Genomic DNA, 23,976 nt, shown 5'->3' with positions numbered 1-23,976 from the left:
CAACTAGGAAAATAGAATTGCTATTTTTTGAGATGGGGCAAGTTTAAGGAGAACCAGGTCTGGGAGGACGGTGAGGGAGTGTGGTGATTAATTTTATGTGTTAACCTGACTGGGCCATGTGGTCCCCAGGTATTTGGTCACACATTCTGGGTGTTTGTGCATGTATTTCTGGATGGGATGAACACCTGAATCTGCAAGACTGGGTAAGGTGGATTGTCCTTCCCAGTGGGGGTGGGCTTCATCCAATCTGCTGAAGGCCTGAAGAGAACAACGACAACAAAAGGCTAAGAGAGCATTTGCTCCCTCTGCCTAAGTCCTTGAACTCAGACATAGATCTCTTCCTGCTTTTGGAACTGGACTCAGGCTGGATGGCTCTCCCAGTTCTCAGGCGTAAATAAATATTGTGTATATATGTCCTATTGGTTCTGTTTCATTGGACACACAACAGAGTCAGAAGTTGGGGTGCTGCTTCTGTTCAGCATGAGATCCTACTCAGTATCCTGAAGGAGATGGGGAGTAGGCAGAGATACGAGATCACGAGGCAGTGAGAGCCGAATCGATCACTGAACTGAATCCTCCCAATCTCTGTCCTCCCCCCGCCAATATTTATTTATTTGGCTGCACCAGGTCTTAGTTGCGGCATGTGGGATCTAGTTCCCTGACCATGGGTTGAACCTGCAATGAGAGCTTGGAGTCTTAGTCACTGGACCACCAGGGAAGTCCCCCAGTCTCTGTCCCTTGACCCAGCGGAAGTTGCTTTTCTCCTCTGCACAGCTGCTGAAGCATCCTTTCCTGATTCTTCTCCCCAGAATAGTCCTGGGCTCCAGCTTTGCGTCCTGCTTAGAGAGTCACCTGTCTTTGGTTTCCCTAGAGGGTTCACATAACCCCCAAGAAGCCCTAAATCCCCTCCCCTCCAACTGTGCGGTCCTCTGACAGAGGGGCCCTACAAGATGAGGGAGCCCTGAATAGAGAACTACCACACCCACACCAGGCAAGAACAGCTGGGCTGGAGGGGGTGGGCTTCTCTTCACTGCTCTCTCCTGTTCTCCCAACAGGTCTGGGCCCCAGAAGCACCCCCTACGCCAGCTTCTCTTGTGGGGTTGGACCCTTCACACAGGACCAGGAGGTGCAGTGGAAGGGAAGGGTCATCCAGGCAGGTCCAGCTTCCTAACTGGGCACACCTCTCATTACTGGTGACCTGGGCAAGACACTTTGTCTCTCTGAGCCTCATTCTCCCCATCCACAACACAGGGATACATGTGAGTGCCTTACAGTATAGCTGAGGGTGGGATGCACCTGCCGCAGTGACCTGTCCTTAGCAAAATGACAGCAGAGAACAGGTCTTTCGAGTCTTCTCTCATCCTCAGCCAGCCTCTATCCTTTCTGAGATTAGATTATTTAACCCCCAGCCTGTCCTTCAGAAACCAAATATTTACTAGGGACACGGGCAACCAGGGAACGGTTGCCAAGGGCAGGGCTTTCTGAAAGGCTGCCCGTCGCCCAGGAAACTGCCCCACTCTGGTTCCCTGGGGTCCAGCAGGTCGATGGATTCTGGTGCCACCTGCTGGATATTGTGCCACACTGCTCCTAAAGCATCCACACGCGGGAGTCCCCCCATCCCCGGGCAGGGAACACCCTCTGCCCCGCCCCTCTTCTCGCCCCAGCATCTCCACCGTGAAAAGTCCTTCCTACTTCTTGTCCCTAGGTTTTCCCAGAGACTAGAAGAACGGAAAGGAGCTGGAAGCACTGTGAACCACGGGGAGCGGTGGGAGGAGCAGTGTCCTTCCTGGAGAACGGCGAGGATCGAGGAGCAGGACTCCCGGTGGTGCGGGGTCCGAAGGAAACCCCTCCCCTTAATAGGCTTCCTGAAGCTCCGACTCCGCAGTGCAGACACACGTTTCGCTTCTCATTCGTTCGCTTCCCACCGAGAGCAGCGGCGGGGTGGGGAGTAGGTTAACATGGGGTGGGAGAATGACGTGTAAGGTCACAGCCAGGTCCTTACGCAACATCTCCTCCTGGCTCCCTCCTCCTTGCCAGCCGCTCAGCCCCTGATGCTCTAGTGTGGACTTCGCTTTTCTTCCCTGGGGAGAAACTGCCTACCTACCTTGACAGCATGTCAGACCAACCCCACCTCCCAACCCCCACCGTGGAGCCTCCGATCACCCTACTTCAAAGGGAATCCTCAGTGCAGACCAGGTCTCCTGAGTTGGATTCCTGCCTGGGGCAGCCCCTGTACCTGGCCATCCTGAGGTCAGCCTGCCCTGAAAAGTGAAGGGTGAGGTGGAGCCGCTGCTGAGTGTGTGTGTGTGTGTGTGTGTGTGTGTGTGTGTGTGTGTGTGTTGGGGGGTGATAAAAAGACAAGAAGCTGTTGGGGTGCCTGTGGATGGCTCCTCTTTCCCTGGTTAGGATCACAAGCAGAGAAACTGAGGCAGAGGCACTTAGGAAAGGCTGGTCTCTACCTACCTGTCCCAGGGGAATACTGCACCTTGCAACCCACATGCCTCCCCCCAGACTTTTATCTGGGCTGGGGATGTCGCTGACTTGTGAGCCAGACACCCTGGCTCCCAGCCCAGAAGCTCATGTTGCCAATGTGCTTAAGAAGGGTGGGGGATGGAGCAGGAAGTTGGGGACCAAGGTCTCCCAGGGGTGGAGCAGGAAGTTGGGGACCAAGGTCTCCCAAGTCACAGACCCCTCCCACCTTCCCTCCGGAGCTGAGTGGCAGGGAAGGGAAAGGAGGCTGATGGAGGTGAGTCCACATCCTGCAGGCGAGGGGCGCTGCCCTGAGGACAGTAGGTATGGGGAGCGGAGTCAGGGAGCAGGGCCCCGGGAGAGGTTATGGGGTAGGGGGGCCTGCATGCTTTGACTCTGGTACTACCCTCTGACTCCAAACTCCCCTCAGCTGATGGCAGAAGGGCTGCTGGGAGTGCACTGGGGTGGATAGACTTGGCCCCTCAACTTCCAAATGGTGTGCGTGTAAAGCAGAGAGGCAATCAGAGAGGCTGGGGTGGATAGACTTGGCCCCTCAACTTCCAAATGGTGTGCATGTAAAGCAGAGAGGCAATCAGAGAGGCTGGGGTGGATAGACTTGGCCCCTCAACTTCCAAATGGTGTGCGTGTAAAGCAGAGAGGCAATCAGAGAGGCTGGGGTGGGAATTCAATGCTCTTCTGAAGAGTCGAGGGAGATGCTGCCTTACCCCCACTCCCCATGGCTGGTCCCTCCTCCTCTCCAGACCCCACTCCTGGGTATGAGGAGAGCCGGAGGGCAGGGGTGGACAAGGGATTGAGGGAGAGATTGAGGGCAGCTGGGGTATTGACCCCTCCTCTCCGGGCTGACTGCCCAGCTCCCGGAAGAGCATTAGAACCGCAGAAGCTTAAAGGGCCCTCTGAGAGCTAATCCCAGCCGCAGCCGCAGCCATCTGAGAGCGGATGTGTGTGGAGGAAACGCGGGGGCGAGCGGAGGCCCACCTACCACTCCTCCTTCCTATGGCCTCCAGGGTGCAGCCATGGCCCCGCTGCTCCCCGCCGATGTGACGGTGACCCAGCTCTCCCGCTCCATCCACCTGTACTGCAGGCCGGGCCCAGCGGGGTCTCCAGGGCCCCGCCCACTGCTCCTGCTCCTGCCGTGGCTGGGGGCGAGGCCAGCTGCCCAGGGCAAGTACCTGCAGCTGTACCTGGCCTGCGGCTTCGACGTGCTGGCCGTGGAGAGCGCGCTGAGCCACTTCCTGTGCCCACGCCAGGGCCTGAGGTGGGCTGCCCACGTGCTGGCACTGCTGCAGGGGCCTGGGGCCCTGGCCAGCCGCCCACTGGTGGTGCACGCACTCTCCCTGGGTGGCTACACCTTTGCACAGATGCTCCTGCTCATGGGCCAGGACCTGGGGCGCCACGGCAGCGTGGCCCAGCGCCTGAAGGGCCATATTTTCGACAGCCTGGTGGTGGGCAGCCTGGACCGCATGGCGCTGGGTGAGTGTACTGGGGCAAGGGTGAGGGGGCACCTGGGCCACACAAGCCAGGATGGACTCCAGGTGGATGGACAGGTCTGCTGACCAATGGGCCTGTGATCTAAGTGTCCCAGAGGTGTCTCGAGTCTCTGACAGTCCCACCTGATGTGGCCTTCCTACCTGGAGTGTCGGTCGTCTTGTCCCACCTGGGCCTTCCCCACTGTGGTTGAAAATACAACCCAGAGTGAGCGTGCTGCCTGGGTCCAACCTGGCACGCCTTTAACTCCAGCCTGTATTAAGACTAATTTACTGAGCACCTGTAACTTTCCGTATATACTCACATAATCCCCACATTGGGACCATGAAATAGGTGTGGTGCCTTTTGAAATTCTTTTCTTGCGACACAAGCTTTGGAAAGAGTCTCAGCAATCATGTACAGCTGACCCATGAACAGGGTTTTTTTAACTGCTATGTGGGTCCATTATATGGGGTTTTTTTCAGTAAATACGTATTATAGCACTACAATTTGAGGCTGGTTGAATCTGCAGATGTGGAATTGCACATATGGAGGCCCGAGTATGAAGTTACCTCTGATTTTCAACTGCGTGAAGGGTCAGCACCCCTAAACCCTGCAGTGTTCAAGAGCCAACTGTGATTGGGTGCACGGGTTTCCTCCAAAACAGTGATTCTGAAACTTTGGTGAGTCTCAGAATCACCTCGTGCTGAATCCTACTTCCAGGAGCCTGGGCCTGTGGGTCCTAGATCTAGGTGGTTTCTGTTACACACTAGTTTCAGGACCACTGTGCTCTTCCTTCCTCTAAAGGACCAAACTAACATACCTCAAGTAACAAAGTAACTGCTCACAAAAGAATTGGACACAATTTAGTAAAGAAACTGCCTATAATGTGGAATACTTGGGTCAGATCCCTGGGTTGGGAAGATCCCCTGGAGTAAGGGATTGGCTACCCACCCCAGTATTCTTGCCTGGAGAATTCCATGGACAGAGGATCCTGGCGGGCTACAGTCCATAGGATCACAAAGACTTGGACAGGACTGAGCGACTAACATTCTCACTTTAACGACTAAACAACAACCAAAAAAAACATCCCATGGGTCAGTTCTAATTGACCAGTTAGGTCTAACTCAAAAGGAGAATTCACCCTTGATGCAGAGTGACTTGGCATTTCTCTAAAAACCCTTAGATCTTTGCCTTTTCAATTGCTGGTCAAACTGCTTCCTGTATGGTTTTTGTAAAGCAATGTGCAAGACTATCTGTGAAACACGGCCTTGTTCTGGTCCATCCTCTCTTCTCTTTTACCATCCCCGGGTACCTGGATTTCCTTCTCCCACCCAGTCAGGTCACCTCAGACTCCAAGGTGCTCACCAAGACCGCAGATTCCAGGGCATAAGGCCTCAGGGGACCCTCAATGACCCGGTCACTTTGCAACTCCAGGAGCAGTTGTTGAACCAATTCTGAACCCACCCAACATCTTACCACCTTGATCTTTCCTTCTCGTCCCTGAAGATGTCACAAAGCTGGAAAATACCAGAGAGAGAGGCTGGGTCCTGACCACGTGGCTCTTTTAGGAATGGCCTGGGAAAGGGCAGGGACCAGCAGGCCAAGTGTGGGCTGAGGCCACCTCTCCCTGGCAGTCATGGGGCTGTTTCCAGCTCTCCACTACTCACAACTAGGGCCTTCTGCCCTCTGCTCCTTCCTGTCACTAGAGCATTCCCAGGCCACCTTCCTTGCCTCTGCCCAGAATGGGGTCTGTACCAGGCAGGACAGCTGGGTGCCCACTGACCAACTACAACAAAGGCAGAGAAGGCAGTGTTTCTGTCCCAGGACCCCCAGCTCTAGGGATCCTCAGCAGTCCGTGTGTCAGTGCTGTCCCCCACTCCCAGGAGGCAGGGCCTGAGCCGCATATGACAACAGGTGCTAACCTCCTCCTCCTGGAACCCACAGGTGTGTCTCAGCTGATGAAGCCACAGGCCCTGGGCCCAGTGGTCAGGGCCACAGCCATGTTCTACTTCCACCTGTGTCCCAGCTGTACCATCCGGCATTATGAGGCTGCGGTGGCCGCGTTCCAGCAGCCACCCGTCAGGCCCCCGACACTTGTCTACTATAGTCTGGATGATCCCCTCTGTGACAGTGCCTGCCTGCAGGAGCTGCTGGCCGCCTGGCAGCGGCTGGGCATGCCGGTGTGGGTGCAGGCCTGGGAGACCTCGCGCCATGCGGCCCACCTGCGCCAGCACCCCCTGGAGTACAGCAGCACCCTCGCCACCTTCCTGGGGAGGCTCGGCCTTGTGGCCCCCGCAGCCCGGCTCTGATGGCACTCTGGGCTCCAGCTCCCCACTGGGATGGGGGCCAGCAGTCCAGTGGACAGGGGACGGAGACAGGACAGCAGAGGCGCTGAAACCTCTTGATTTATTCAGATTATTTTAACATACAATGACGCGACTGTGGCCCCCAAAGTGTGCAAAGTTAAAGCCTTCAACTGCAGCTGAGAGGAGAGGGCAGGGACGGTACACCCGGGCATGGGGGCCAGTCGGGAATGGTGGGCAGCCTCCTCCCCAGGGCCAGGGACGGGCAGCCTGAGGAGCAGGGCTGGGGAGTCCTGGCAAGGGGAAGGGGGCAGAGACTTCCCTCCGGCCTAGGTCAGGCCTGCTGAGGGCGCAGCAGCCTGGGAAGGGGCCGGAGGCAGGCCAGGAGAGCACCATTTTTGGGGTGGGGGGGTGCCCTACGGGAGAAGCCAGGAGGGGCCACTGGTCCCAGGGGTGGGAGCCGGGCCGGAGCAGGCTGCAGCGAGAAAGACCTGAGGCAGGCACAGGGCCTGAGAGTCCAGGCTGGCTGGGCTCAGAGGGGTGCTGAAGAACGGGGAACCTGGGAGGACTCCCAGGGCAAGCCAGCCCAGGAGCAGTCCTGACTCTGCAGGGGTGGAGGGGACTGGGGCTGGGGAGTAGGGGGCAGGGGGAGGCCCAAGGAAGGGCAGTGGACACTCAGGGCCCACCCCCGCCTCTCTCCCTGGAAAAGGAGCCGGGGAAGCAGCAGTGCAAGTCTGAGGACTGCTCAGTTACGGAGGGAGGCTGCGCCCAAAGCCGAGCCCTGGGGCACGCCTCCTCCGCTGCCTCGGCCGCCGGCACCACCGTCCTCAGTACAGCCGCTTCTCGTAACTGCGGGCACAAAGGCAGAGCGAAAACCCAGAGTGGGCGTGCGGGAAGCGGGCCCCGCCTTCCCAGAGCCCCTTGCCCAGGCTGGCCCTGGGCTGCCAGGTGGCCCCCAGACTCAGGGGAGGCAGTAAGCTGCTGCTGAAGCCCCTGCCCCTCAGCCACGGTGGGGGGTCGGGGGTGGGAAGAGACAGGAAGCAAGCCCAGTGCCTCTGTTCATCCACTTCAGGCCAAGGCTCCCAGAAGAGCCAGGCCAGGCCCAGAGACAGCCATGCTCCTCGGGCCACAGCTGGTGGAGGGTCTGTCCTCAGGGCCGGGGTGGAGGTGGCTAAGGACAGCACGGCCCATCCTCACAGGAAGAGGTCAGACCAAGCCGGGGCTCTGCCGCTCACATCTCCACCCACCCATGCAGGCGCAGTGGCCTGAGCCCCCTGTGGTCACTGGGTCCGGTCCCAGACAGGACAGCCTCAGGCCTGTGGTCAGGGACGCCTCTCTGCACCCCAGGAAGGGACACTTCCCCTGCAGGGGAGGCCAAGGCCAGCTGCCCCCACCAGGATGTAGTCCTAGGGTCCAAGTCCCATGATGACACCCCAGCTCCACCTCCAGCCCAGCGCCCCCCACCCCAGCCCAGGCCCCACCCAGACTGCCCCCTGCTCTACTCTACGCTTGGCCCCGGGCAGCGCAGTTACTTACACGGCAGAAAGGTATAGCTATGGGAGGATGGGGCAGAAAGAGACACAGGTTAGATGCCCGCCTCTGCCTGGGGGGACGGGCCCTCTCGATCAGGGCGGGGCTGCATGCCTGCAACTACTGCTGCCAACTAGCGCTACCCCCACCCATGGTCGCCCCAGCACCAGCTCTGGCATCGGTCTCTCTGCCCTTCTCCCTACCAAGGGCTTGCGCCCCCAGCCTCCACTGGCCTGCTTGATGCCACCACCAGCGAGAGCCCAGCACCGCCAGCCCTGCGACCAGCCACCAAGCTTCTGAGCAAGCAAGGGCTGGGAAGCTGGGAGGGACAAATGGTCACATCTCCCGTGCCCAGCTCGGGGGTTGGGGGGTGAGACCACCGAGGGGAGGGGAGGGCCTGCCTGCATGGGGGGCTAAAGGGCGGGGTTCCAGAGTGGGCCAGGCCCTGAAGGAGAGGGTGCTGGGGTCACCCTGCTGCAGCCTCCATCCCTGAAACCTCGGCTCAGCCTCTGAACCACGGCCCCGCCTGCCCGACCCAGGGCCAGCCAGCCAGGGCCAGGAAGCCGCCGCACTTACGAGTGCAGGCCGTGGACGCCGCCCTCGATCTGGGCCGACATGGTCCGCTTCTCAAACTTGAGCTCTCCTGAGTACATCATGGACCTGCCAGCGGGGAGATGGCACCGGTCAGAGGCAGCAAGCAGGGAGGAGAGACAGAGAAAGGAAGCGAGGGGGGTGCCAGGAACCTCCCACTCGCCTCCCACCTGCGGCCCTTGAGTCGCCGCACTCACCGCAGGACAGACAGACTCCGGGCCCCGATGTCCTGGCAGCCGTGCTGGATGCCCGCTATGAGGTAGGGCACGAACTTCTGAATGGAGCCTTTGTCCTGGATGGAGCCTGAGACGCCCTGCGCAATCTTCACCTTGTCCCCCTCGCTGCGTGGAGGGCAGGAAGACTGAGCCCCACTGCCCAGGGCTCAGGGCACCCCACTCCACCTCTCGAGGGTACTGGCAGAGGAGCTACTAGCCAGCAGGCATGCTCAGTCCTTCAGTAGTGTCTGACTCTGTGCGACCCCATGGACTGTAGCCCTCCAGGCTCCTCTGTTCATGGGATTCTCTAGGCAAGAATGCTGGAGTGGGTTGCCATGCCCTCCTCCAGGGGATCTTCCCGACCCAGGGATCGAACCTCTGTTGCTTATGTCTCCTGCATTGGCAGGCAGGTTCTTTACCACCAGCACCCCCGAGGAAGCCCCAGAACGACTCCTAAAGCTGTTACTCTCTGTGCAACAGCGCAAATAAGCGTGGGTTGCTAGTTGTGGCCCCGGCACTGTCTCGGGCCTGTGACTCGTTGCCCTGTGCCTCGGTTTCCAAGCTGTAATATGGAGACTGGGTGCCGCCGTGGGAAGTCAGAGGGTAGGTGCAGACCTAAAGGACTGGAGGCCGATGTGCTGGCCCAAGGCTGGGGAGGGGTGGGGTGGGCAGGCACCTGAAGTAGCGTTTCTGGCTGCTGCTGCTCTTCTCCATGGCGTCCAGCGAGCCCATGCCGCGGTACTTCTTGAGCCTCACACCATCCGAGAAGAAGTATTCGCCGGGGGCCTCCGTGGTGGCCGCGAGCAGGGAACCCATCATCACTGCAGCAGTTGGGGGGTCAGGGTCTCTAGCCCCTGGGCCCTCCAACCACCCCTCGCCGGCCTGCCCCATCCCCAGCGGACCGGCCCCCTCACCTGTGGAGGCTCCGAGGGCCAGCGCCTTAACCACGTGCCCCACGGTCTGGATGCCGCCGTCGGCTATGACTGGGACCCCGAAGCGCCGGGCATACTCAGCCACTTTGTACACGGCAGTGCCCTGGGGCCGACCACAGGCCATCACTGGGGACGGTACACAAGACAGGTGTCAACAGTGTCAACAGCAATAGGGGCCAAGGACAGGCCTCTTGCGCCTTACCTCCACTTGGGGAAAAGGACTGCTCTGGATGTTCACATGGCAAATAAAAATAACAACAGCAGTAGGGTAAATGTCATTCCAGGAACCTGCACCTCCTCACCTACAAGAGCCCTATGGGGACACCAGCGGCTGCATCAGTACTGACCTCAGCCTCGCCTCTCTCCACACACTAGCTACCCCTCACCATTACTAGGGTTAGGTACTCACAGCCTCCTTTGGGATATTGGTTTGTATTTCTTTAAGTTTCATTGTCCAAGACTCTTAAGTATTGATTTCTAAGTGAGAATTCTAAGAAACCGGCACATATCTAGGGAATGGATGCAAAGCTAGATAAAGGAGGAAAGAAGTCTCCTGTGCCTGTACCTCTGTTTTTTTCTTTTCACATCCCCAAGATTTAGAACAACGCCCGACACACAGCAGGTGCTCAACTGCTGCTGCTAAGTCGCTTCAGTCGTGTCCGACTCTGTGCGACCCCATAGACGGCAGCCCACCAGGCTCCCCCGTCCCTGGGATTCTCCAGGCAAGAACACTGGAGTGGGTTGCCATTTCCTTCTCCAACGCATGAAAGTGAAAAGTGAAAATGAAGTCGCTCAGTCGTGTCCGACTCTTAGCGACCTCATGGACTGCAGCCTACCAGGCTCCTCCGTCCATGGGATTTTCCAGGCAAGAGTACTGGAGTGGGGTGCCATTGCCTTCTCCGAGGTGCTCAACTAACATTCCTTAATTTATAGAAGAGGCCTACATCTTACCTCAGGGATCAGCTAATACAGAGGTGGAATGGAGTGGATTGCCATATTCTCCTCCAGGGGATCTTCCCAAACCAGTATTGAACCCTGGTCTCCCACATTGCAGATGGATTCTTTACCATCTGAGTCACCAGGGAAGCCCAGACAGTTAAAAGCAGAGGCTTAAAGACCAAACAGGTCGTGCAGCATTTGGGAGACATGACCCTCACTAAAGGGACCAAATACCTCAGTCCTGGGCCCACCAATTGGGCTTCCCAGACCAGAATCCGAGAAGCAGACTGACACACACCAAAAATTTACAGTCACCTCCTCGGATACCTGTCTCCCCACAAGTCAGTGGGCTAAACAGTCAGTCTGAGCCTGGGTCACTCCTGAACCCCAGGAAGGGGCCTGGCTGAGTGAGCGCTCTGCACACACTCGTGGCAGGAGAGTGAGGCCCTGGGGCCTGATAAAGGCTGGGGGACGTTCGAAGTGCAGCCACTCACGCTCCTCCTGACACTCACCTTCCTGGGTGATGCAGATGGAGCCGCATCCCATGCCCACACGCAGCCCATCCACACCAGCGTCAATCAGGTTCTTGGCCTGAGCTGCTGTCACCACTGGGGAGGGGCAGTCAGAGGGGAGGAAGAGTGTCAGGATGGGTTGCCCCTGCCCTGCCCAAGGGCGTCCTGGGACTCCAGTCCATACCCACCCCCCACCAACCTACTGTGACCAAAGCCCATTCCTGCACCCCCCCCCCCAACCTCCCATGCCAGGAGCAATGCCACCACCAGAGGATGCCAAGTGACACAGAGAGGTTACACGGTGAGGGGGCGAGGGCCAGGATGTGAGCAGGGACCCTGCACTCACCATTGCCCCCAATCACCTGGAGGTGGGGGTACTTCTGCTTAATGTAGTGTACCATGGCGATCTGATACACAGAGTTCCCTTGGGATGAGTCCTGTGGGAAGGGGACCAGGAAAGTTGAGGGTGGAGGCTGAGGGCCCTCACTGAGGGAGGGGGGTTTGGGGAGTCTTGAGTGGACAAACCAATGAAAGCCCTATGAGAATGCGCCCCTGTCTGTTTCTGGGCAGTCACTAGACAACTCTCAGCAGATTCTCAAAGGGGCTTGCCTCTCTCCCAGAGGGTAAGTACTACTCATGGATAGTTGCACAGCAGACAAAGCCCCTTCATACCCACAATATGGACCAGTCCTCACAGCAAAGAGATGGGACCTGGAGTCACATTCTATTCCCACCAACTCACTAACTAAATTACTTAACCTCTTGAAGCTCAGTTTCCCCAACTGACAAATGGGCTTTATAATCAATGAGGATTAACTGAATTCACCTACATAAAGTTCTTAGTGCGGCACCTGGTGAGCCATCGAACTCAATGAGCGCGATAAACATCAAGGTCATGTTATGTACATGCAGAGTGCCCCAGGCGGCTCCTCAGTTAGTTCTAAGCTGTCCCAGTGACCCTCCCAGTTCTGACACTGGGCTTAATTAGAGGTGAAGCTGGGTCTTCCAAAGTAGACTCCACTGAACAGCCCCTTCTCCAGGGCAGTGCCCCTACCAGCACTATGACATCAGCGCCCGCCTGGGTGAGCAGGTCCAGGCGGTATTTGTCATCCTCACGGGTGCCCACAGCCGCCCCGCACAGCAGCTGCTTGTGGGAATCCTTGGAGGCCAGGGGGTAGTCCCGGTTCTTCTTCAGGTCAGTGCGGGCAATGATGGCCACTAACTCATCTCGATCATTGACAATGGGCAGCTTTCCTGACAAGGAACGCAGGAGTGAGATGGAAGAGCAGGCTTCTGGAGGTCGGGTAGGATGGGTAATGAGGATGAAAATAGACCAGGCCAGAGATTCCCCTGCAGTACCCAATGCCACCACTAGGTGACAGCACCCACCCAGGAAGTGTTCCTAGGGACCTGGCCCTCTGCCCAGGGAACAGGAAGCAAAGAAACCCAGTTCCTGGAGCTCTTCCTGCCCTGTGGCTAGGCCGGGCTCCGTGGGCAGCCCCTGCGCACTGGCAGCCCTTCACCTGCTGGGCCACAGGCCACAGTGGTCAAAACCTCCTAGCCAGGGCACAAACGTGAGGTTGTCCTGCCGGGGGGAACATATGTCCCATCCACTGCCACCCCTGAGGACGATCCAGCCTGGGCCACGGGGGCATTTCCCAGTGGCTCCCATAGGGGCCTAATGAATACTATGTCAACTACCCCACTGGCAAATGAATTTAACTGCAGGACTTCTCAGAGCCCTTGATAAAGTAATGAACCATTCCTTATGCAAGATGGGGACACAGAAGCATTCTCTGGCTTTCTAGGACCACAGTGCCCTTTCTTCATGATGAGCGTTTCACAGAACGAGTTGTTTTGAGAAACATACTGTGAAGACGCCAAATAAGGGATGGGATTTCCTAAGCCAGGAAAGAGACCTCAGGAATCATGCTCCAGTCTGAGGTTATTCAGACCTGTCCCCAGCCTGGTTGCAGGGACAACCTGCAAAGCTGTGAAGCAAAAGGGGGCTCTGATGGGAGGCGGGGGTGGGGAGGTGGGTTGTATTTTCCACCTGCTCCCTGGTACCTTTCTTGCTGCGCTGCAGAATCTCATTTGCCTCTTTCAATGTTACACCTGCTGGAGCCACCACCAGCTCATTCCGTGGGGTCATCACCTGTGGGGCCAGGAACATTTGCCTGCAGGTTGGCAGGTGAGAGAGAAGGGAGCCAGGCCTCCCTCTGGTCCCTGGTCACAGGCACCAGCCTGAGGCCCCGGACCTGGGGTCCTCTCTGCCCCCAGCCATACCCTCCCTGCCCCATAGGTACCTCACTGAGAAGGGTGGTGTGGTCCTTCTCGGCAAGGAAGTCGATGTCTCGGGAGGTGACAATGCCCACCAGCTTGCTGCCCATGGTGCCCGTCTCAGTGATGGGGATGCCTGAGAAGCCATGCCGGATCTTGGCCTCCAGCACGTCACCCACGGTATGCGAGGGGCTTAGCACCACGGGGTCCGTGATGAAGCCCTGTTCAAATTTCTGAGGGCAGAGACAGGGGAAGGAAAAGGCTGGAAGAAAGCTGGAGATGGTGTACAGTCTGGCCACAGGGGACAGAATGTACTGGGGCAGGAAGCCAGTGAGCCCTGTGCCCTCACTGGAAGGGCAGACAAGACCCCGCAGGAATCAGCCAGGGAGCGCACGGGCCCACAGACTTGGCAATGGAGGTTTGGGGAGGGGCGAGGGTCTGTGAGGCAGGGGACCACCAGAGGGCATCTTCTTCCTGGGAATGGGCCTGGTACTTGCCTTGACCTTCCGCACCTCATTGGCCTGGAATTCTGGAGTGCAGTTGTGGTGAATGAAACCAATACCGCCCATCAGCTGGGGTAGAAGGGAAGTACAGTTAGAGTCAGCCAGTCGTCCTCACTCTGCCAACCCCACCTCTGATTCCAATTCCTCCTGACGTCCGGCCCACCCTGCTCAGTCCTCCCGGCCCTGGGGTCTCCACCCACGTGCCCAACTCACAGCCATTGCAATGGCCATGTCAGCCTCCGTCACAGTGTCCATGGGGGATGAGATGAGTGGCGTCTTTAGTGTGATCTTCCGAGTCAGGGCTGAAGTCAGATCCTGAGGGTGGAGACATGGTCTACGTGAAAAGTGTTATCATTCATTCAACAAACACTTACTGAGCTCCTGTGTGTGCCTGGCACCGACCCTGGGGATACAGCAGTGAGCAAAGCGAATGACGTCTCTGCTACGTCCTCTGGAGCTTACATTCTACTTGGAAAGAAAAATGACACTCACGAAACATATCCAAGATGATTCTGGTTGGGGTGAAGGCTCCAAAGAAAAGCAAGAGGCAGAATGACCACTGGAGGAAGAATGTGGTGGTTGGTAAAACCTTTCTTGAGGGGATGACAAAGGGAAACTAGTCAAGTAGAAGTCCAGGAGTCTTTCCAGGTCAAGGGAACTGTATGTGAAACCCTGCCTCTGATTCCAGTTCTCCCTGAGGTGCATTTAAGAAAGAAAAAGCTAGCAGAGTAGAGGGAAGGGAGAGAGACGGGGAGGGGAGGGGGGCAAGGATGTGTAGCCTTGAAAGCCTTGGGGAGGAGCTTGGATTCGATTTTGCGATGAGAAGCCACTGGAGGACCACAAGAAGAAGAAAGACATGATCTGATTTGTGTTTCAAAGAGTTCGCTCAGGCTCCAATGTGAAGACGGGATTCTGGTTGACAAGGTCTAGGCAGAGAGACCACTAGGGAGGCTGCTGACGGGTCCAGGTGGGCGATTCTGGGGCCTGGTGAGATGGAGGCATGGGAAGGAGTCTACTAGGCAGCCCATCCGGGGAGAAGGTGACTACCTGTCCATAGCTCAAAGGAGAGGTCAAGATGGCAAGGGTATTCAGGAAGCATCTGCCTGTGAGCAGTAGATAAGGCCGGATTGCAGACGCCTCCGAGATTCAGGCTAACAGCTGTGGATCCTAGCCCCCCAAACCCCCAGACACAGACTTTGCTACATAACTTCCTGGAGACTCAAGGACCCCTACAGTCTATTCCCAGAGTCAGGCCGAGAACCTTGGGCCTGCAGTCTAGAAAACTTGCCTTGTCCTCGCTTATCCTAGCACAGAAGAGCCACAGCCTCCTGACATAGACCAAAGGAAGGAGACCCTTGATGGCCAGTGGGCTTCTTCCATCCCTCTCTTCCTTGCACTCTGCCCAGGATCTGGGACAAAGTCAAGTGTTAGTTGCTCAGCTGTGTCCAACTCTTTGCGACCCCGTGGACCCCATGCAGCCCACCGGGACCCTCTGTCCATAGGGATTTTCTAGGCAAGAGTACTGGAGGGGGTTGCCATTCCCTTCTCCAGGGGATCTTCCTGACTCAGGGATTGGACCTGGGACTTCTGCATTGCAGGCAGATTCTTTACCATTTCAGCCACCAGGGAAGCACCAGCACAAGGCCAGGCTGCTCACTTTCACTTTGTGAAACTGAACAGCCAAACCAAGAAGGCTTCCAGGTTGCTATCACAAAGGGAATATCCAGAATAGTCCTAATGTCCCCTTAACAATCTGTCTGGGTCAGCACTGACTACACAAGCTGGATGTGAGCTTCCCCAACATATAAAAGATCTGGGCACACTCAGGCCCTCTGGCGTTCCATAAGAATCAAACCTGAATAAATATAAATGATAACAGCAACAGAAAAACTTTTTTTTAAATGCATACTAATTCATCATAGGATAACTTTTCCATGAAATGACTAACACCCATTAGCATTTAGCCTCTTGGCTCCTATAATGTTGTTGCGTATTTTTAAAATTTTATTTATTATTTAAAAAAACTTTTTTTTGGCTGTGCTGGGTCTTCCTTGCTACACATGGGCTTTCTCTAGTTGTGGTGAGCAGGGGCTACGCTGCGTTGTGGTGTGAGGGCCTCTCATTTCGGTGGCCTTTCTTGTTGCGGAGCACAGCTTTAGGTGCACAGGCTCAGTAGTTGTGGTTCGCCGGTTCAGTAGTTGTGGTGCACAGGCTTAGTTGCTCTGAGGCGTATGGAATCTTCCCAGACCAGTAATCAAACCTGTGTCTCCTGCATTACCATGCAGATTCTCAAACACTGTGCCACCAGGGAAATTTGGGTTGTCATATGTTAATAGTAGGACTTCCCTAGTGGCTCAGACGGTAAAGCATCTGCCTACAATGCCAGAGACCCGGGTTCAATTCCTGGGTCGGGAAGATCCCCTGGAGAAGGAAATGGCAATCTACTCCAGCACTCTTGCCTGGAAAATCCCATGGACGGAGGAGCCTGATAGGCTACAGTCCGTGGGGTCACAAAGAGTCAGACACGACTGAGCGACTTCACTTTCACTTTTCATGTTAATAGTATAAAGGATATTGGTCATTGACTCGGTTTATTTCTAAGCCCCACCGGTTAAGAGAAGCATTGTTTCCTTGTATTAGACCACAATCTAACTTCTTCAGATCTTCTCACCAGTTCATCTAAGTCATGGATCCACAAACAAGTCTGTCCACCTCTTCCAAAGTTTCCATAATTTTACTGGCTTCTAGGGTATCTTTGTTTAGCACTTCAGAAGAAATCCAGTAAGTAATAAAGCAGCCACACCTTCATCCACCCCACACCCTCCCTGGGCCTTTCTGAACTTCACTGCAGGCCCCAGGCCAGACCCACCTTTCAGGATCCCACTGAATCCCCATCACTGCCTCTAACCCATCAGGCATAATCCACTGCCCACAGCACAAATGGCTACATCCACCTTCCCCAGAAAAATCTCTCTCCCACACCCCTGAGCCAGAGATCGGTGTACTATACCACACACACAGCCCCTCGCCCTTTACTCACCACTTCATCAGCTGTGAAGTCTATGAATCCTGGGAGAATCAGGAAGTCGCTGTGAAGAAAGGAAGTGAGCATTACTGGGTGAGGAGGGGGTTCCTGAAAGGGGCAGGGCCTGCCACTCCAGGGGAAGCAGTGTGTAGCTGGGGAAAGGAGCCGAGTATCTGAACCCTGTGACCTGTTCAGGACTGAACCACCCTCGTGCCCCCTGATAGTTGTCAACCTCAGCCCAGAGAGCTAGAGCCAAATGTGGCACAAACTCTGTAGTCCTGGGGCGCCACCAGGGCAGCTAGCCCCAAACACCCATTGCCTTTAGGGCTCAGAGTTCATCAAGGGACCCAGACATTCCCATAAGGCTGCACCCAGTGGATACAGGGTCTGCCCTTGAAAACTTCTCAGTCTTGGAGGCGGGGAGATGATAAATAAACACGGAAGGCACCTGAGAACAGTGTAGGAGCGCCACCCAGCATGAACACCACACAGCACAGAGCAAGCTGCTCAGCCCAGTGCTGGGGCTGCTGAGTCACACAGGGCTCAGAATGGCACCAAGGGACCCCAGGGGGCTGAGCACGGGGTACATGCCAATAGAGCAGGCATCCCTAACGCTCTGCCCAGTTGGACTGGAGCAACCAACGGACACGGTCTGGGATGGGAAACAAGAGGAAGGGGCCTTATGGTTAGGACCACAACACAGGAGGCCCAGCCAAAGCCTGGCAGTGGCCAACACTAACCTGGGCCATGGTCCCAGCAATCCCCAGAAGAGGGGTACAGGCCTGCCCAGGTGCCGCAAAGCACAGGGCCACAGCCCAGGAGGCCTGACGAGCCTGCAATCTCAGGGCCTTGACAGACACGCCCAAAAGTAAACGTCTCAGGGTGTTCAGGAACACTCCCAACCAGACTAAGCAAAGCAGCAGGCACCCCAGGGCCAGAAGGAGAAGCTACAGGGTGGAAGGGATGAGTGGGGTCTTTAATTTGCCCCAGGGTGTAGAACGACTCCCTGGGAGTGTTCCTGGGAGACACCACTGAAAAATATATCATATATACTCTATCCCACTTCATCAAAGACCACCAAAGAAATAATCTTAACTGCCCCTGTCCCCTGGGGGCCCTTCTGTACAGTGAAGAGGCCTCTGTGGCTCACTTAGAGGCAGGAAAAGAAATGCTGGAGTCTGGGCCCCTTGGCATTTTCTAGGTATCACACATACCCCTTGCCTGGCCCACATCTCAGCTACGCAGACAAGCAAGAGGAGACACTCCTCAGGAATGATTGGGTATCCTGGTGTCCAGGGAAACAGCCTGCCAGGCAGGAGTGCTTATAGGCAAAGGCAGGAGCTAGCAGGGGACAGGGCAAGGATGCTCTTGGTTCAGAGCATCCCTACTCCACCCTAGTCCCAGGTCCTGATGCTCTTTCCTGGCATGGACACAGTCCTGCAGCCAAGAGAAGAGCTAGTGCCAGGCCTGCAGCCAGCAGGACAACTCGCCCAGGGCCCATGGAAAAACACACTAAGCCAGAGGCAAATGGTCTTGTCTTCTTCAAAAATCCTGGGTGGGGAGGGCTTGGGTGGGTGATCGTCAAAGAATACTCCAGCCAAGTGGGGAACACCAGTACTAACTTGTAGGCAGGCAGGGGCACACGTGGAAAGTGGGCTGGACTGGAGGGTGGAAAAAAAGAGCCATCCCAACTGCCCAGCTGGGCACATCCTGGGGGCAACACCCAAGCAGCTGCCTGAGCACCACCACCTCCCCCCCTCACCCCCTGCACCGACTCTTGCCCTCGTGGTGACGCTGGGAGTGAGAGTGTCCTGGACCAAGGTCTGGGGAAAGTCTCCAGAACCACATCTCCTGTTCTCACACGCCCCCAGTGCCCCCTTCATGCGGCCAAGATGCCCCGAGGAAAGAGGAAGGGGGCAAGCCGGACCCGGATCTAGCCAGAAACGGCATGGCACTGAGGGCCGCGATGTCGCTGTGCCACGTCCGTCCGTCTGCTCTCGGCGCGGGCCGCCTTCCTTCCCTGGCCCGGCCTTGCCCGTACCCGCCCACCCCCAACCCCCCGCTCGCTCCCGCCGCAGCCCAAGTGGCTCGAATCGGGCCGGGGACACGGGCGTCACCCAGGAGCGAGCGGCGCACTTGCAGGGCCGGGGCCTGGGAGGATCGCGGCGCGTTAGTGCGCGCGCCCAGGTGGGGCTGAGGCCCCCAGCGCTTACTTGTAGGTGAGGCCGTCGGCGTTGGCGAACAGCTGCTGCGCAGTGAGCCCATCCTCGGGCACGTAACCGGTGCCGCCGCTGATCAGGTAGTCCGCCATGCTGCCAGGAGACACCGCGACCCGACATAAACACCCGCGCGGGCCGCCCCGCCGCTGCTGCTGCTGCCGCCGCCGCCGAGGCTGCTGCTGCTGCTGCTGCTGCTGCTGCTGACGCCGCACCACGGCCACGCTGCCGCCGCGGGCTGGGCGGGCCGGGGGCGGGGGCTGCGGCAGCCGCGGGGCGGGCCCCGGGCACCGCCCTCACTCGCACCCCCGTTCCTCCCGCCCCTCCCTCGGGAGCCCGCCGCCTCCGCCCCCAGCAGCACAAAGAGCCCCGCGGAGCCCGGCCCAGCCGCCGCCGCCGCCGCCGCGCGCACGCCCAGGGCCACCCGCAGTGGCACAGCGGCCGCTGGGAACCGAGGCGGCGGAGGGCGTGTGTTCACCGGAGGAGGGGGCGGAGCCAGGTCGGGACACGGCCCCTCCGCCGCTCCAAGTCCCGCCTCTTAGGTTCCCCGCAGCGCCTCCGCCAGGGCCAGCATCCCGGGCCACCCAGGCCACCGACCCCGCGGGCATGAGTCTCCCCGGGGCCCTGCTGCCTAGTCCCAGGGTAACCTCTCACACGGTTTATCTTCCCCAAGACTAAGGCTCAGACTCGAATCAGGGCCCGGAGCCCTGAGGAACTGGTTTGGGCCGGCAGCTGCCCAACACACAGGAGTCTGAGGTTGTATACCTTCTCTGCAGTGCACCCCCACCCTGCTCCCCACAACCGGGCATCATTCCTAGGGGTCAGGCATCTGAACAATGCCAATCCCTGACCTTTGTGTGGCTTTGGAGCCCTCTGCCGTCTACAAGGCATTTTTCATAAATGATCACATTTACTCTGCTGCTGCTGCTGCTAAGTCGCTTCAGTCGTGTCCGACTCTGTGCGACCCCAGAGACGGCAGCCTACCAGGCTCCCGCGTCCCTGGGATCCTCCAGGCAAGAACACTGGAGTGGGTTGCCATTTCCTTCTCCAATGCATGAAAGTGAAAAGTGAAAGTGAAGTTGCTCGGTCGTGTCCAACTCCTACTAATTGCCAATTATTAGGTGTCCTCCCCCCCCACCCCTGCTTTATAGATGCAAAACCTACAGTTCGGGAGGGGTTGGGGACAGGCACTACCCCTGGTTCCTGATCTAATGCTTCAATCTGACATCCTGTGTTATCCTCAGCTGAGAGAGTATTGTGGATACCAGGGAGGTTTAGCCCCAGAGAGCAAAGTTTGCTTTTATTCGGAGGGTAGCATGGTGGGAAGCTGGGGGTGGGGGGGAACCACAGGCCTGACTTAGGCAAGTAAATATACATACAGATTAGGACAGAGGCTAGGGAAGTCTTGAGAATTTCCGCAAGCAGACATTTGGTGGCCCTGGATGCCCAGCAAGACCCAGATTTCTACATGAAGGTAGTAAGATTAGGTAGCAGGTTGATTCCCATGGGAGGAGGTGGGGTGTCTGGGGCTGGCCCTTCCCCTTCATGTGACCAGAACTGCTAATGCTACTCCCTGACGAGAAGCCGGAAAGCAGATGTCAGCCCCTTCCCTGCCCCAGGCCCAAATGCCACCCTCTCCTCCCTCTGTCCTCATCTAGTCCCTTGGTGAGATGAGGGACAAGTGGGCCAGGGACGCTGTCCTTTCCTTGGCAGGGCAGCTGTCTGTGGTCCTCCCCCTGTTCCCAGCCCTGGAGGCTGGGTTTGTTTACCTCTCACCAGTGTGGTGGCAGCCGAGCCCAAGGGAGCCTCCCTGAGATGCCCAGCCTCCCTCAGTGACTCCCCGGGACCCTGCCAGGAAAACAGAGCTGTTCCATCTGTGTGAGAGGGAAGGGGAGGCTTCCCACAGAGCTAGAACGATGAGGCCCATGAGGCTAGAGTGCTGCTGGGGACTCACAGATGTCCACTGTGCCCTCTTTCTTACTGCGGGGCACCAGAAAAATCACAGATTCCCAAACTTCCCTCTCCAACTGGGGAGTCTGAAGGAGGCTCCTGATGGGGGCCCCTGGAAGCCCTCTGGTGTTGAGGAGGGCCTGCTAGGGTTCTCTGCTGAGTGGGAGTTGGGGCCAGCTTGCCAGGGATACCTAGGGTGTACCTGATACCTCAGCACTCACAGACTCATGCAGAGGATCTGAGCCATATGGGGAAAGGGGTTATCCTGAGGGCACCAGCATAAGGACCTCCTAGTAGCCGCCTGGAGGCAGAGCAGTGAGCCTGGCTAGAGGAAGCAACTGGCCATTCAGCGCCAGTTGCTTCCTGGGCACCTTTCTAGCCACAGAAAGATGAAGCTAGAAGGGCATGGCAGGAACAGCACACAGGCTGCCCCTGTGGTCTGCTCTGGGTCACTGTCTCCTGCAACGTGGGCCATGGATGGCTAGGGTTCCCCCAGGGCTGGGGCCCAGGACAGCAGCTGGGGTCTGCCAGCTCAGGTGACCTCAGTATGACATTTGCCCCGGCCTCGAACTCAGAACCAGGAGAGGAGGGCTGCCATCAGGCTGAGTTGTGGGGAGAGTCCTCCTCCCAGCATGACAGACCTCACAACCCCACTCCCTTTCTGCTGCCCACTGCCCGCCACCGCCCCCCCCACCTCCTCCTGCTTTGACCTGTGTCCGGGCATCTCATTACTCTAAGCTGCTGGGCTCAGCCCTGGGTTAGGCTGTCCTTTTCCAGAGACTGTTAATCCACCTCCCACCCCCACCCTCAGCTTTCCTCCTCCCTTTTCCTGATCTTCCCCAGCTGCTTCCTCCCTGGGGAGGAGACACCAAGCAACCAGTGGGCCTCCCCAGCTCAAGGAAGGGCCAATGGTCCCCTGAGGCTCCACACCTATCAGCTGTGAGCAGGAGAGCAGGCCAAGCCCCATCAAGGCCCTTCCTTCAAAAGGAGGGGAATGGTGCCCAGCCAGGCACCCACATCCAGGCAGGGAACCCGGAGGTCTCTTTCTAGTCTGGGGCTATTTTGAAGGGACAAGCTTTCAAAACACTTCCAAGGGGAGATTTGTGGGAGTTGTGGGGAGGAGCATTAACACTGACATTGCTGAGCTTGTTTAGGGGACCTAGCTTGTCCAGGTTCAAGCCAGAGCGCAATAACTCTGGCCTCAGACCTAGACTTCTCATGGAACCCTGTCCTCTTCCCACAGTTTCTAAACTAGAGCCGGCAGATGGAGGTCTAGCCAGCAGGTTTTGAATCTTACTACGCCACCTGGCTGGGTCTCAGGTTTGACACCAGCTCTTCAGAATCTGGTGGGGGTGGCGATAGCACAGGTGCAGAAGTACAGTCTGCAGAAAGGATGCTCCTGCATGGCCCTGGTCTGAGTTCCAAAATGACACTCTTGCAACACCTGCCCCCAACCAAGGCACTGCCTCCATCCAGCCCCCCTGGGCCCCTCTCCTCCTATGGCCTCTCTCTGTCACCCTAGACCCTGAGCCCCAGTAGCTGGGTTTCTAGGATGGCAAGGATGCAGGTGCCCGAAACTGAGTCAATTCTAGAGAGCCAGCCTTCCGGGGCAGGAGGGGCCCAGTTTCACCCAGCAGCCCCTTAAGCCATTAAAAGTTCTTACATAATAGCGGCCAGCCCCTGGGCAGAGCTAATTCCCCCAGACCACCAACCACCCCCCCCCCCAAAAAAAAACCCAGCTTCCAGGTCACCTCCCCAAGCTGCTGAGCACCAACAGATGGGACACAGAAAGAAGTCCAAATCCTCTGGACCAGAAGGACAGTGGGTTGCATTTCAAGCTGCGGTACAATCCAGAGATTAGCCACTGTCTCCTTTTCAGTCAGTCCCCTGGGGCCCAGATCAACACCTCCACTCTTCCTCCAATGACCCTTACAGACCCCAGCAGGGTAAGGGCAGAGCCGGGTTTGAATCTTAAAAGAGAGACCCTGGGGTGAGCTGCACTGGCAGTCTCATCAGACCTCAGTGAATGGGGGAGGAGGGGCTTGTGTCCTTACCAGGCTCTGAGAGGGTCATCCATCTGGACACCCACCCTGACAGTAAGACTCTGAAGATAGTTCTAGGAGGAGACAGCTAAGGAGGAGTAAGCCAAGTTGGACTTGGACTCCAACAGGTTCGGTTTGAACCCCCTGCGTTGGAGCCACTTGGACCAGGTATTATCGGGTGTGTAGTTGAGGTCAGACCCCGGGCTCAGATTTTAGGGATCGTTGTTTTCCCGACCTGCTCCCTGGTGCAACTCAGCACTGAGCCCTCGGCACAGTGCCCGCTTGCATCCCCCAAACAAAGCCGGGTGTGTGGCATCTGAGCCCAGTTTCAGGAAGTTTCAGGTTGAGGCGATAAGAGGGCTTGAGTGGTGGGATATGCCCTTTCCCTCCCCAGCAGCGCTGCCCGGTTCCCAGGGCCACCGCGCCCGCCCCGGATGCGCCCCGCGCGCTCTGCCCTGGGCGTCACCTCTCGGGCTCGTAGCCGGCCTGCAGCAGACGGGCGCTGTACCGTTGCGCCGCCGTCTCGTGTCCCGGGTGCTGCCGGGCTCCGGGCTCCGGAACATCAGCGGTTCCGCCTCCCTGCAGAGACACCGGGAACGGCGCCGACCCTGCTGGCGGAGCGCGTGGCTCCTCCATGCGGAGGCCGCTGCTCGAGGCGGGCGGGAGCCTCTTCTCCTGGAGGCTCCCGGGCCACCGCTCGGGAGTGAGTGCAGCCCAGTCGAGTCCGGGGAAGGGGCGGGGCCGCCGAGGCGGAGCCTGCGCGCCGGGGGCGGGCTTCCAGTGCCGTGGGCGGGGCTGCTCCGGGGAGGGAGTCCGCTGCGCTGGCAAAACTGTCCCACCAGCCCATCTACCGAAACTCAGCCTGTCTTTCCCATCCCCGGATCCGCCACAGGATGCTGGGAGATGGAAGTTGAACTGCAGAAGACCTCCACCCCTTCCCCACTGCCCGGACCTTCTAGTTTTTCTTGGCCCCTTCCAAGG

The 23,976-nt window shown here is 57.7% G+C and overlaps 2 protein-coding genes across 6 annotated transcripts; one reads left to right on the top strand and one right to left on the bottom strand.

The window, feature by feature from the left end:
• Window positions 1-1,989: 1,989 nt before the first annotated feature.
• On the top strand, window positions 1,990-6,350 carry LOC113891243. 4 transcript variants are annotated; one of them, XM_027539064.1, is made up of 4 exons: window positions 1,990-2,746; window positions 3,495-3,960; window positions 4,487-4,637; window positions 5,902-5,986. In XM_027539064.1, exons 1-3 carry the CDS (start codon window positions 2,384-2,386, stop codon window positions 4,591-4,593), a joined length of 936 nt encoding a protein of 311 aa, XP_027394865.1. In that variant the 5' UTR covers window positions 1,990-2,383; the 3' UTR covers window positions 4,594-4,637; window positions 5,902-5,986. The 4 variants fall into 4 exon arrangements, with proteins under 4 accessions (XP_027394865.1, XP_027394864.1, XP_027394863.1 ...); XM_027539063.1 differs by lacking the exon at window positions 5,902-5,986 and having other exon boundaries at window positions 4,487-4,862; XM_027539062.1 differs by lacking the exon at window positions 4,487-4,637 and having other exon boundaries at window positions 2,000-2,746; window positions 5,902-6,350.
• IMPDH1 (inosine monophosphate dehydrogenase 1) lies at window positions 6,345-23,715 on the bottom strand. Of its 2 annotated transcripts, XM_027539058.1 has the most exons (16): window positions 23,462-23,695; window positions 19,001-19,099; window positions 16,803-16,851; window positions 13,976-14,077; window positions 13,757-13,831; window positions 13,286-13,492; window positions 13,047-13,134; window positions 12,034-12,233; window positions 11,326-11,416; window positions 10,980-11,075; window positions 9,511-9,654; window positions 9,273-9,417; window positions 8,579-8,722; window positions 8,367-8,450; window positions 7,797-7,813; window positions 6,345-7,109 (listed from the first exon to the last, which is right to left on the bottom strand). In XM_027539058.1, the coding sequence occupies exons 1-16, from the start codon at window positions 23,629-23,631 to the stop codon at window positions 7,006-7,008; spliced, it is 1,815 nt and encodes a 604-aa protein (XP_027394859.1). In that variant the 5' UTR covers window positions 23,632-23,695; the 3' UTR covers window positions 6,345-7,005. The 2 variants fall into 2 exon arrangements, with proteins under 2 accessions (XP_027394859.1, XP_027394860.1); XM_027539059.1 differs by lacking the exon at window positions 7,797-7,813 and having other exon boundaries at window positions 6,346-7,109; window positions 23,462-23,715.
• Window positions 23,716-23,976: the final 261 nt, after the last annotated feature.

This window comes from Bos indicus x Bos taurus, chromosome 4 (genome assembly GCF_003369695.1).
Source record: "Bos indicus x Bos taurus breed Angus x Brahman F1 hybrid chromosome 4, Bos_hybrid_MaternalHap_v2.0, whole genome shotgun sequence".
Lineage (NCBI taxonomy): Eukaryota > Metazoa > Chordata > Mammalia > Artiodactyla > Bovidae > Bos > Bos indicus x Bos taurus.
The sequence above is the reverse complement of the archived record's forward strand: the minus strand, read 5'-3'. Positions and strand labels throughout refer to the sequence as shown.

What these genes read in the sequence shown, in the direction of transcription:
- LOC113891243 (XM_027539062.1), top strand. Translation starts at nt 2,384, where the DNA reads ATGGCTCCTCTTTCCCTGGTTAGGATCACAAGCAGAGAAACTGAGGCA. An exon ending in GGGAAAGGAGGCTGATGGAG is followed by an intron (nt 2,747 to 3,494) that starts GTGAGTCCACAT and finishes TATGGCCTCCAG; the next exon opens with GGTGCAGCCATGGCCCCGCT. An exon ending in CCTGGACCGCATGGCGCTGG is followed by an intron (nt 3,961 to 5,901) that starts GTGAGTGTACTG and finishes TGGAACCCACAG; the next exon opens with GTGTGTCTCAGCTGATGAAG.
- IMPDH1 (XM_027539058.1), bottom strand. Translation starts at nt 23,631, where the DNA reads ATGGAGGAGCCACGCGCTCCGCCAGCAGGGTCGGCGCCGTTCCCGGTG. An exon ending in GCCGACGGCCTCACCTACAA is followed by an intron (nt 16,852 to 19,000) that starts GTAAGCGCTGGG and finishes CTTTCTTCACAG; the next exon opens with CGACTTCCTGATTCTCCCAG. An exon ending in ACTTCACAGCTGATGAAGTG is followed by an intron (nt 14,078 to 16,802) that starts GTGAGTAAAGGG and finishes CTCCACCCTCAG; the next exon opens with GATCTGACTTCAGCCCTGAC.